Source organism: Coniophora puteana (assembly GCF_000271625.1).
Source record: "Coniophora puteana RWD-64-598 SS2 unplaced genomic scaffold CONPUscaffold_1, whole genome shotgun sequence".
In the NCBI taxonomy this organism is placed as follows: Eukaryota; Fungi; Basidiomycota; class Agaricomycetes; order Boletales; family Coniophoraceae; genus Coniophora; species Coniophora puteana.
The window spans coordinates 896627-909004 of NW_006913053.1; the positions used below are offsets into that span (position 1 = coordinate 896627).

Consider the following 12378-nt stretch of genomic DNA (forward strand, 5'->3'; position numbering starts at 1 on the left):
CCTCTTCTTTGTGATCGCTTCCTGCATGCACAAAGGATAGATTCATCCCTTGAACTGGCGGCCCTTCGCGAGCCGTGATGTTACTGACAAGTTCCATGACAGCGCCATCAAGGCTAAAAGAGTCCACATCGATAATTACTACGTGAGAAGTAAAGGGAAGGTACTCTTGAAGAAGCGATGGAAGATAGTGACCAAGTCGTACATGACGAAGTCGGGGAAAGGAAGCTTTGACACCTCCGGGGAGAGAAAGCAATGCGCGAAGGGCTAGTGGTGCAATGGCCATCCCACCGAAAGAATCTAAGATCAAATTTTGAATGGAAGTAGTGTACCCCATGACATTGAGCTGTTCGCTGATAGACAGAGGCCTAACGTCTGCCTAAGGAGAAACAGAGACGCCGGTTGAGAGCGGATCATAAAGGTGGCATGTCAAACGCATGAAACTTACTATCCAGGGTTTGCTCACGGCGTACCGTCGCCATCCATATGGGTCTGGGTCTCCTTCTTCCCACATGACAAGCAAATGAGGTATCAAGCATTCGAATATCATGCAGGCAGAAACCTTCGACCAAAGCTCATCAATCGCAGGTTTCTTGAAACCCTTGCATGTGCGGGCGAGATGGGCTAGAGTGTTGTTGCGCGAGGGAGGAGGGTAACTAAAAGCAAACGGTTCGTAGGGATTAATGTCGCCTATACGGGAGAAAATCTCTTCGAGGATTTCAGTCAGTCTGAGTGCCGGATGCATGGCTAGTCGATATGTCGACGCCGTAGTGATGGTCGGAAGCAAGGGGATGTGTCCAGGACGGTGATAGCGGCGGCAATAACACGGGTGGCTTCGGGGAGACCACGAGGCTGCCTCCAAGCTGCAAGAACCACGGGGACATAATTTGACCTTCACTATTAGCGCGGCTGTGCCAAGGTGATGGCACTTTGACCTGGTGGTAGATGTGCACAGACGCGCTAGAAGTAGTCGTACATTTTGGTGCATAAGTAGATAGACGAAGGTATGGGTATGTCAACGTTCTTATCAATCTGATTCATACTCGGTAGGGTCTATCTTCAAATCTGGGAAATTGAAGTCTACACGGGGCCTCTTCTGCTTTTCGATGATGGGCTCCAGCATCCCACGCAGCCAATCAATGTCCTGCACACCTATCTCTTCATACTTCGAATCCACCCTCCGAATCTCCTTGAGTAGTTCATCCACGAGAAAGAACGCTGGACGTAAGTAGACGGATGTGCCAACAGATATGGTGCCGAGATTCTTGTAGACGACCGCCAGGAGGATAACAAAATCGCCGAGGATCTTGCCCTTGACTCTCGTGTGTAGCACGTTGAGCTTCGTTAAAATCTGGTTTCGGCGGCCCTGCCGAGCCTCAAGACGCTGCTCGAGAGTAGACCTGCTGAAGGCGTCGGTGGTGTCAACGTAAATTGTAAGTTCAGATAAGTCTGGACAGAGATCTGTCACTGCAATCACTGTGTCGAAGGCGACCCCGAGGCTGGACGAGTCAGACGACCAACCGCCAATATCTAGACGATTGAGGCGCGGGAGCGCTTCGGCTACCTGTATAACATCGGTATCTGTGAGTTTGAAAACTCCTTCGAGATTAAGCGACAGGACTCGAAGCCCGCTGAGCTGCAGAAGGGGCGCAACGCAGGCTCTTGTTACTACTTTGTAATCCTCGCCCACATCGTTTCTGTAACGCATTCCTTCGTCCACAATGAGTGTCGTTAAGAACGGAAAGTGTGCTGTAACCGTTTGAGCGAGCATCCCGACATCCGCCCCGCCTGCCATGAAGAGATGGGCGCGTTGAAGGCGTGAAGGTTTATCCGGTGAATTCGAGTATGTGGATGGCGTGGTTTGGACAGAGAAATCGAGAGGAAAAGTAATGTCAGCCAGTCTGGGACACTCGCAGGACAGCGCCAGGACACAGTCCAATAACATTGAAGAGTCGGAGGACGAATCAAAGCGGATCGTATCAAGACGTGGGAAGGCCTGACCGAGCTCCCGGACGTCTTCCGGCGAGAGCGATATAGAGTGGGGAACGTCGACGGAAAGGTGGCAAAGTTGGCCATGGCGCAAGAGCGGCCTAAGTGTATCCATCGTGATTATGCCTCTCGCGTCCGTTTGAGAGTGCTTAGCGTCTATAATCAGCTCTTCTAGGTAGGTCCTGGGGGCCTGAGACAGGATGATGAACATTTCTTGCATCTCATCGACGGTGATGGACAGCTCCAAACCAAATATCTTGACCATGCGAGGAATAACTTCAAGTCTACGCAGTAGCTCTACGGCAGATTCTGCATTAGGAGGGCTTAGTTCCAGGGTTTGAAGACACGGAAACGGAAGGGTTGCGGGTTTAGGAACGGGTGAGCTCTTCTTGGTTTCGTTCCAGTCCTGGTTGGCGAGAACGAGATGGCGGAGATGCGATGAACGAGAGATATCCGAAAGAGCTTGCCAGCTGAGATTGTAGCATAGTAGCGCCGAGAGCATATGAAGACGGACGACTGTGGAGGATATCAACGTCATAGAGGCAGGCAGATCGGAAGCCTGGTGCTCATCTAGCACGCTCAGGCGCTGCAGAGATGGGCACCGCTCTAGAAGAGCATCCCTGACCATCAGCCCATTGTCTGGGTTGCAGATGATGTCAACGGAGAGAAGTCGAGAAGAAAAGAAGAGGGTTGATGCGCGAAGATCCTCGGTTCTGTTAGTCTTGCCTGCGATGATGTGTCGGAGCCTTGGGAATGCCGTATCAAGGCTCGATGGAGACGACAACAGCTTCAAGAGCGCTGGGTGACGTAAGCGGGGTTCCGTGTAGGTCTTGGGGTCTATCGACATAAATACGATGCGTTTTGTATAGAAGAGGATGCGATCCCAATCTTCGGGGTTGAGATTCAAGTCCACCTAAGTAGGGAAAAGTCCAGTGTATCCTCGGCGATCAGCATGATCAATATATGGGATGAGAATTGTCTACTGACAATCATTCCATATTGCGGGTATTCTTTACCTTCTATGATAGCGTCGGGGTCGATAACATGGCGGATGTGGGATATTGACGTGTGCGTAAGTTCCGAACCTGACCAGAGCCAGTCCAACGCGGGATCCCGGAACAAGGTCGACGTTCGGGCGAGATTGGCGAGGGTATCTTGTGAGGCAACCTGAGAGCATATCTGGAGTCGTATTTCTGGGAGCGAGAGCGCTTTGTCCATTTGAACTTGAACGTAGGAGAAGAGGTCGATCTGTGCGCGACGCCATTTGCACACAGCGACAAACAGGCCCTGCTCTCGTCCAACCTCTCTCCTGCTTTCGTCAACCTCCTTCCGACAATCGATAGCCACCCCTCATTGACCATGGCCTCATTGTCCGCACCTGCTGCACGTCTACGCCGACCTGCCTGCGCTCTCGCCACCTCACGGGAACTCGAACCTTGCTCGCTGTTTGCCACCGACTCGCGACCAAGTACTGGCATATCACAGGCGACTGGAGGTTAGGATATGACAGGGTCTATATGGATGCATAACTACTCTCTGGTGCGTTTTCTTCCTCTCCGTTGCCTGCTTTAGTAGCTAGTCCTCACACTTGGAGATTCTTTGTGCCAAGGTTCGATGATAGTACGGCCTCCTCTGGTCAGTTACACTGACTCACCGTCCAAACGATGACCAGCTTTGACAATGAAACTAAAGAACATGATGAACATGATGAACTTGGGCCGGACGCGAGAATACCGAGAACAATGAGGACACGCGTAGAATTAGAGCAAGGGCTAGAGCTCTCGTTCAAGGGTGCAGTTGCGGTGAATGACAGGGAGGGCAGCTTGGTGGAGATAGGCTGAAGAGATGGGATTTTATGGCGACACGAATTCTGGCGCGAAAACCAACAAGAGGTACGTTGCGGCTCTTTGCTGGGCACGGACGTGATCGCTGAGTAGCGATACGCTTGTAGCATCATACGATATGATCGGGGATAACGCCAAGTTCATCGTATTGTATACGTTCTCCAGATCTACGCATAGCAAGGCTACACTTCCCGTTGCGGGCCTCACTTGCTCCCCGAATTCATGGAGATCACCACAACCCTTGCCTGAGGCTCATGATGTGCCATCTCTACACTCAGCGCCCCCTGACATACATACCGAGTCCCCCGGTTTTCCAACCTTGTCGGCAACGGACTGCTCCCTGAGCTCCCCAAATCCTGTATCAATCTAGCTAAGGCAGTATACAATATTGACGCATCCCCCTCTGCTTCTGTCACACCCTTCGCCTCGCACTCCGGAGAAGCCGATTGGCAGCTCTGAAACCCCGCCCGTTACACTGAAACTTACTTCTGGATATGCTGATAGTAAACTAGGGTACATCATCCTACATTGCAAACTGTGAGGCTAAGTCGTCGAATCTCCTCTCTCATGGCGGCTTTGGCACGGCGAAGGGTTTTATTAGGTAAACTCGGGCGGCTATACATCCGGTGGCTCCATGAGATGCTGTAATGCTATTGATTTCCGCAGTGATGCTGATGAGAGCTGTGCAGCTCGCAACTCCATCGTGATCCTCATCGGCCATGAGGTGCGTCTGTACCAATCGCACGGTGCCTTTCCGCACTGATGGACTTGGAGTCCAAATTCCGACCCATGTGCATCATGCCCGTGCTTGAGCTTTCATCAGGCCGAGACCATGATGCATCTCAAGCTTACGACGAGGTCAAAAGCAGAATGTCGCGCAGGTCTTTTTTCTCGGACTCCCTACTCTGATTTCCTTGTTACCCTTCCATACAGGAAACAAGCTCTGTCCGTCGTCCATGAGCATATTTACTTTCGTTGCGTACGGAAAACAGTCCAATGCGGTGAATATTATGGTTACTAATGCGTGAGGGATATGTACTTATCTTATTCATAGTATGCCAACTGTCAGTGCTCCTTCTCTTTCCTTCTAGGTTCATGTGCGCTCAATCAAGATGGTGAACAGTAGCTGGATTGGTAGTTCTGGTGCGTACACGTAGTCATGGCAAGAGAAAGCCGCGGCACACTTACCTGTCTCCTCCACTTTTCCTCTCCATCATCATCAGGTATTTGATTACTGCATTACGTTAGACGAAGAGGTGTGAAAATATCTCAAACAGCGACATCCTCTTAAACGGCTTTTGTAGGTAAGATGGGTATGGGGGTCAAAATGGGGATTGGGGCGTTACTTGTTTGTCTTGGCGCGGTACCTACCCTTCCCTGGTTTGATTCTGACCGTATATTGTTCGTGATATTTTGAATTCACCAACCCATATGCACTCACTCAACCTATGTAGCTGCGCTGGAATCGGCCGCTCTCAAACCAGCTGCAGCAGTATGTACTCTACTAATGCGCATATTTCTGACAAAGCATGACCTAGAAAATTGGATGCAGTGCATTCGAGCCCAGCCTGCAATCTCATCAAACAGTCAGGCGAGCTCACCCGCAACCTCGATCAATGAAGCTGATCTCTAGTAACGCAGTATTACATATCATTAGCATATGCTCTGCCGAAGGTCCTGAGATTAACGCCGATGACTCGATATTGTTGACATGTGAATTAGGTCTCCTACTTCTACGCACTTGGGCGCTTTGGAATTGCAGTCGACGATTCGCCACTTTGATGGGAGTACTTTCATTGGTGAGCGACACCCCAACACCTGATTCGTGGATCGCTTGTAATAATGGTATGGTGTTCTTTCAGGCCTTTGCCGGTGCAGCTATGGCTCTGGTATATCAACTTGAAATCAACACGAATGGAGTTGTCGGAAATGTGGGCCCCGAGAAAAACTTATGTATCTATCCTTGGTTGCCAACTAAACATTGAGCTGCTATTAATATCCCTACTTTTTAAACAGGGCCCGGAACTTGCAATTTCACGGCAAATAAGACAGAAGCAATAGCATTTGGCTTCCTTGTAGCGTATGAAATGAGTGTGTCTGGCGTGCTATCTCTTATTGTGTTTTGTCCTCTTATAGCTTTAGTTTTGTTATCTCTTATCTCTTACCAGTGGATCCGTCACTACCGATCAACGAAGTCAACACTCGCCTACCTTCTGTACAGGGATGCACTCCTTTATGTGTGCACATCTACGTGTAAGAAGACACTTTCATTGGATACGAGACACGACTGAGCTGGCAATGTGTCTCATGTAGTGGTTTCTACTGCAAACATTGTTAACATTGCTAGTGGACCGGTGAGTAATGTGCTCAAAGTTCATAATGATGGCTAAACATGTTCGGTAGCAATACTATAATGAATATATTGATAGGTGATCATGAAATAGGATGCTTGGAGATTTGACGCTCGGTACTGAAATGGTATCTCAGTATTCAGGTCACATTTCAAAGCGTCATTTCTACGCGAATTTTCTGTCAACTAAAGCGCACAAACCAAGTTGACATTGAGCAAAGCCTTTCACATCCAGTATCAACATTCCGGGCTCAGGTGGCAAATAACAATTCGCTTGAATCCTCAAACCAGTAGATGGCATGGATGCTGGAAATAGCATACCGGACCATGGTGAAATAAGACCACGGCTTACATATATTGTACGTGTAGAGGTGTTTCGCTTATGTGATTAAATTACAGAAACTCGGGGTTGCGAGATAGTATGGACGTCAAACAGAAAATGTACGTTGGCAACCTTGCCTTTATGGCTATGGCTGACTCAGGTAACAGATGCAACTCGAACGAGCCAAGTCAGTATTCGAAGCAAAGTATGACTGATAGAGATTTTATCCGTTTGTGATGAAGGCTCCAAGCAGGGAGGAAGCGGGAACAAGAGGTGTACATACGGTAACGAGGCGGACTGATCTAGCACTATGTGAACGGGCGTGTGAGAATGTCCAAGGGTCGAAATAACCTGAGAAATAGACGAAGGCAACGCTGGGCCAGGCTCCCCTCATTATATCAGGCAGGTGTTCGGCGACTTTCCCATGTCGATAGGATGAAATTGCTACACCTCTTCCATCAAGGCCTTGAGCTGTTATTCAAGCAGATTCATGAAAGACCGCGCCATCCAGGTCCTCGCGTGGCTACCTGGAGGCGTGAAGACCACGTTTCCCAGGCTGAGGTATCTCCACATAAGCCACAGTGCCTTCTTTCCTCGTCTACTCCGCGAATACCATCCATTTGTGGCTTGTGTGGACCCTTTCACTTATATTATTCACGGTTTCATTTGGATGACCCGTTTTTCGAGCTCATCAGGTGTATCGCTTCCGAACATAAGGATACTCTGCGAGAAATTACCATCGAATATGAGCCTGAAGGAGGGTTGTCAGATGACGTCAAGTGGGCAGTACTAGGCTAGCGAAATGATACGTACGATACAGGAGCCTGAATATCTGTGACCAATAGGGATGATTCTGCGGATGAGCAGATGGGGAATGAGACTGCTGATTACTGTCTCGAATCGCATGTTACACCAGAGCTCGTCGATGGCAGGCTTTCTAAACATCCTGTAGGCCCGTGTAAGTCTTGCCAGCCTGCATCCCTCTACGCGAAGGCGATGTACCATTGACATTATCAAGTTTCAACCTCCGTTTCACTGACATTATCAACGACGATGAGAAGAATCTCGGGTAGAGTGAGTCCTCGATGCATGGCAAGCGCTGAGCGTTACAAGACAGTGAGCGCAGGTGAGAAGATTGCAACCTGGTGATATTATTCTGAATTCGCGAGTTTCCGAAATAAAGGATCCAATGACAAAATCACTTTACACCTTACACTGCAGACAAATTGCGATTTTCCTAGTACAAAACAGTGGTTGAAAAAGGCAGATCGATGAAAGCCTTTTCCGGACAGCTTTTGTTGTAAGAAAAGTCGCCGAAAAGTTTAAATTTTTGCCTCGGGGTTTGATCTTGGGAGCGGAGAATGGATAGTATTATGTCCAAATTTAAAAGTTTGATGCCCAATATGGTAAGCGGCACTTTTTACTAGCGCAAAATGTTCGCAATTGTTAGCTAAAAGAATACCTTTTCCTGTGTCAAAAGGGGGCACAAAACTCGGAGGTAATTTCATCTCACTGCCTCCTCCTCCCGATTTCGTCCTAGATAAAATCGATGATTTCCCGCAGTGTTATAAGGTAGGTGTGGGTTTTATTCCCTTCTTCCAGTCCATCTGTGACGTGCAGCAATAATCATGTGTTGAACGCTTTCATCTTCCCACAGTGTCCTTGTCCCCTTGTAAGTATTGAAGCCAGTGAGGGCTACGACGTGCTCGTACGAGTTCAAAGGGGTTCAAAGGAGAACCGAGTGCCAATCGTTTGCTAGGGAGTTACTACGAAAGTGCGAGTATATAAATCTTCGAAAACGAAACATCGAGGTAAACGTGCGATGGACATGCGGCGGTCTAGGCGCAGCCACGATGCTACCCTTACGCCCTCTTCATTGACGCGCGACAGGCAAAGTGTGATAATAATTGCAACTGAGCAACGTACACTCTGGAGCTGCACTAGATACTCTCGTGGCGACATGTCGCTCACTGAGGCTCTGCCGTGGCAGTTGTGACATCCAGCCCATCGGAGTCGTGTTCGCTGTTGAACCATAGCATTCGATGCATACGGGTAGACAGGATGGCATGGATGTAGATCTGCAAGCTTTACAGTTGTGTGAGGGATCCACCAACGCACTAATAATGCACGAAAGATTGACTCACTCTTGGAATATCTCAACGTCCCCGTACTAGAAAATAAAGGATCAATGTCAGCACACTGTTTAACAGAAATGCGGTGAAGATGTACATTTTCCACGACGCCCATGATCACGTTGGTGATCGTAAAAACTGCGAGAGACAAAAAGGTGAGATGAGACTTGTGTGCTCACGGAACACTCACCCAAGCCACACACGTAGTATAATACGTTATGCCTGACCAGAACTTCGATGAGCCGAGCCCGTGTTTCGCGTCTGACTCGGATACCTCTCATGGCATTCAGAGTGATAAGTTCTGAAAAGTGACTCAGGAGGTCTATATGTGCTTTCCAGCAGGAAGGAAACGCGTACGTGCCCATTTCAAGTGCAATCAAGAACGAGTATGTCAAAGCTAAGGAGACCCTTGAAGTTACAATGGCGCATCCGGTGACGCTCGAACGGGGGAGGGATATTACTATGGTGCGCCCATCATGCTCGTCAGCCCTTTTGTTCTGTCAGCTGGACACCTCTCTTACTCGTGGTCTTTGCACCAACAGGGATGTACCAGGCCGCGACCGAACCAATGGTGGCCACCTGATCCACAAGCTGTCAATAACAACTCGTGTCACTGCAGTGAGATGTGCTTACCACGAACGAGACTATTAAAAGAATGAGGACAGCTCGGCTCCGTCTCCACAGGGCGTACGTTCTCAAAGCGAAAAGGACTAAGAGGGATGAGCGAGGAATTCAAGTTAGCCGACAGACCAGGGCTATGCACACCTTCTGCAAGAAACACAATTAAGGTGGTGAGGCCTGTGAGATTTTAACTTGAGACTGCTTTCTCTATTCGGTGGATGAAGCGTACCAGTCATCGCGTTGGATAGCCTCTTGCACTCCTTCATTATGGTTAGCTGAGATTTATGATCTCACACGTGGTGCTCACAGTCAACGTTGGAGAAACAGATAGGTCATCTGGTTATGTCAATATTGTGAGCATGTATAAAAGTAATATATGAGTTGACTGCACGTACACTTGAACCTTGCGGCACGAGCGGCAAATGGAAGCAGCCGCGTCAAGAGGTAGATCACTTTGGTCTTTCTTAATCTTGCATGTCTCATAAACGTACACTGTTCAGGATGTGAGCACTCGCTATGAGAGGGACCACGCAGCGACCGGCAATACGAACTTCAGCATTGAGCTCAATCATGTAGTCATAAAACTGCCAGGATTCGTACTGTGGTTGAGTCATCCGTCCCAGATACAGTACGTGCGCGATTACGCAACCTACCCAGAATGCAGTGATGGCCACTACAATTACAAGCCGGGTGTCAGTATAAATGGCCACAAGAGACTGGCTTGCACGAACCACCGATGTACTACCGTGGTGATGATATTTCAGCCAAATCTACGAGGTGAAAGATGCATGGCATATCAGAACTTACATCTCGGGTCTGATAGCTTCGGAGAACGGCATCCGCGTCCCAGTCCTGCATGACAAAAAGCAAAGCCGTGGTCAGAACGCTCGATTCAGCAGTCGGACTCGGCGGGTGGGAGGGAAGAGGGTAGAGCGCCTAGAGTGTAACCAGTATGAGTTTATAAGAGAATAGCATCTGGGTCCATAAGAGTATAGCATTTTGCCTATAGCAACGATCAACTAATAGGTGCCAGGCGGCGCATTTTGGATGATGGTGCTATGATCCTGATCATCGTTGAAGTCCGCCGTGCTTTAGATATATATTGTGAGGTGAAGCATGCACTATGTGTCGTGTACAGTGATATTTGCGTATGACAGTTCCATGCTCATGTTGCGTGGTTCCTCGAGTCACTGGACAACCTCTGAGCCCCAAGCTCAAGGACGGGGAGTGATGTCGGAGATGGCCGTGATCGTGCTTACTTGTACACCTCACTGAAGCGTCATTGCAAGCGCTTATCACCCCCAAAAGCCTTGAACAAGCTGAACGAAGTCAATCGCCAGTTTCAAAGTCCAAGTTGAAGAACAAAGTAAATGAAAGAGGGGTTTTTTGTGCCACATTGGTGAGACTTGGCGTTGTATGAATGTGCAGTGGACAGCCGGCGTGTATGGCGTTGGGCCCGACAACGTCGAATGGCGAGCCCTCCTTTGAGTAGGATATCGCTGTTCAGATCCAGGGGGCGAAGTTTAGACTCTGATGCCAGGCGTAGGATGTGGAGCCAGTAGAGGCGAGGGCTGGTGAGGGAATCAATGTCGGGGCTCCGGATGGGAAAGCCGAAGCTTGCACGAGGAGGCAGCCCATGAAGTCCGAATCAAACGGATTGCTGCGGTCCTCTCGCGTCAAATCACCTCGACGAGTCTTCGCACAACACTGCACATTGCCGCTGTCAAAACTAGTGATCAGCTAGTAATTCCCTTTGAAGACTACATTGCATCTGGTCTTCCTGCGTGCGTGCTATTAGGTGCCATCTCCTGGGCTTTCAGGGCCGCGCCTGCCTTGATGTGAGGTCATTCGCGACATGGTGACCGATCCAGCCATCCTTCTCTGATGAGAGCTAGCTCGGACATCGTGCATTGGCGGGGGTTTCTGTGATTGCTACTCTCAAAAGCCCATGTACGTATGTTTCGTTCTCTTCACGATGGAAAAACGCGCGTTCCTTCCAGAGAGGGACACCGCTTACACTTCCCCGATGTAGCTCGCAGCTAGGTGTCATGGTGACAGCCATGAAAGAAGCAAAGAAGTCTCGAGGCCGAGGAATGCAATCAATGTACGGCGGTGCGTGCTCATTTCGGTCTTCGGTCCGCTGATGCTTTCAACTTTCACCAACTGTTCGTCATATCTGCTGCAGACGTCAATAATAAGACACAAATCAGGTTAACCATGCGCGGCGAGTGTGAAAACGCGAACGTATTGAATCTCCAATTGTCCATGGCGACCCGTCAGAGCGTGAGTTATCGTTGTTTCAGGATGCAATGTAACTTGTTTCTTGGTTATCCAGAGCGGAATTCGTTGATAGATTTGAGCATGCCTTTTTGTGCCATCATATCCTTGTCTCGGTCGGACATCATGCCAATTTCAGCCCCTGTCAACTTCACCGATGAGCGTGGTGTTTGAATGATGGTTCCATTGTTGTGTTTAGGTGTTCGTCCCAATCTCCGACTCACTCAAACACATCCGAAATCCAAACATGGGTTCGGGAGGAAAGGCATTGTGGTCTAGTCCACCCGACGGCTTCGGGAAAGCTCTGAGCTGACTTCGCTCTCAGTTTGCGTGCTGCTCGGTGGTTGTTAGCCCAATACTGGCCCCAACATGGGCAGGATGCTGCAATCAAGAGCTGTGTGGACCCTTGGCTTAGAGATATCTTGCTATTCTTATAACTCCTCGCCACTACTCGGATGTCCCGCATTCAGGTGAAGTTTCTTGCGTGTCGCTGATATCGCAACACACTAAAGGCGGTGCTCGTCAGGGCAAAGACCGGCGGTTCATAGTAAACACGCGGATTCTATTCAAACGGCCGTAGGTGATCGATCGGCGGGCGGGTGGCACAGCTTTCCCATGCCTTGACCGCTTCAGATCCGAGGAAAGACCAACAGCCCCTGGATGACCTAAAATGACCGCTGGGCATGGTGGCCACTGGATGATGGAACTCAGCCTCCACGAGTCACAATACAAAACCGGTCGGTATGCGCTTCAACAGCCGACGCGTCGCTAAGAACGCTTTTCTCTCTTTCGCCTTTTCCTTCTTCCCCCCGTTCACCTTCTCCAGTACCTAGCCCGGCGCTGGGC

At 49.4% G+C, this 12378-nt stretch overlaps 4 protein-coding genes across 4 annotated transcripts; 2 read left to right on the plus strand and 2 right to left on the minus strand.

The window, feature by feature from the left end:
• Nucleotides 1-937: 937 nt before the first annotated feature.
• CONPUDRAFT_160998 (uncharacterized protein) lies at nt 938-3204 on the minus strand (the record flags this gene model as incomplete). Its single annotated transcript, XM_007764891.1, has 2 exons — nt 938-2899; nt 2974-3204. The coding sequence occupies 2 exons, from the start codon at nt 3202-3204 to the stop codon at nt 1025-1027; spliced, it is 2106 nt and encodes a 701-aa protein (XP_007763081.1). The 3' UTR covers nt 938-1024.
• A 90-nt stretch (nt 3205-3294) lies between these two features.
• On the plus strand, nt 3295-4369 carry CONPUDRAFT_133704 (uncharacterized protein). Its single transcript, XM_007764892.1, has 3 exons — nt 3295-3525; nt 3596-3878; nt 3938-4369. Exons 2-3 carry the CDS (start codon nt 3842-3844, stop codon nt 4198-4200), a joined length of 300 nt encoding a protein of 99 aa, XP_007763082.1. The 5' UTR covers nt 3295-3525; nt 3596-3841; the 3' UTR covers nt 4201-4369.
• Nucleotides 4370-4942: 573 nt separating this feature from the next.
• Nucleotides 4943-7575, plus strand: CONPUDRAFT_140856 (uncharacterized protein; the record flags this gene model as incomplete). The annotated part of the gene is made up of 16 exons (XM_007764893.1): nt 4943-4973; nt 5135-5224; nt 5285-5416; nt 5472-5504; nt 5553-5629; nt 5693-5783; nt 5847-5921; nt 5973-6083; nt 6144-6184; nt 6234-6259; nt 6580-6621; nt 6745-6786; nt 6989-7063; nt 7198-7281; nt 7348-7460; nt 7496-7575. The coding sequence occupies 16 exons, from the start codon at nt 4943-4945 to the stop codon at nt 7573-7575; spliced, it is 1143 nt and encodes a 380-aa protein (XP_007763083.1).
• An 894-nt stretch (nt 7576-8469) lies between these two features.
• On the minus strand, nt 8470-10113 carry CONPUDRAFT_160999 (uncharacterized protein; the record flags this gene model as incomplete). The annotated part of the gene is made up of 15 exons (XM_007764894.1): nt 8470-8587; nt 8647-8672; nt 8732-8772; nt 8825-8935; nt 8996-9094; nt 9156-9213; nt 9268-9344; nt 9400-9432; nt 9485-9515; nt 9563-9591; nt 9651-9747; nt 9807-9839; nt 9909-9928; nt 9987-9996; nt 10063-10113. 15 exons carry the CDS (start codon nt 10111-10113, stop codon nt 8470-8472), a joined length of 834 nt encoding a protein of 277 aa, XP_007763084.1.
• Between the last annotated feature and the right edge of the window lie 2265 nt (nt 10114-12378).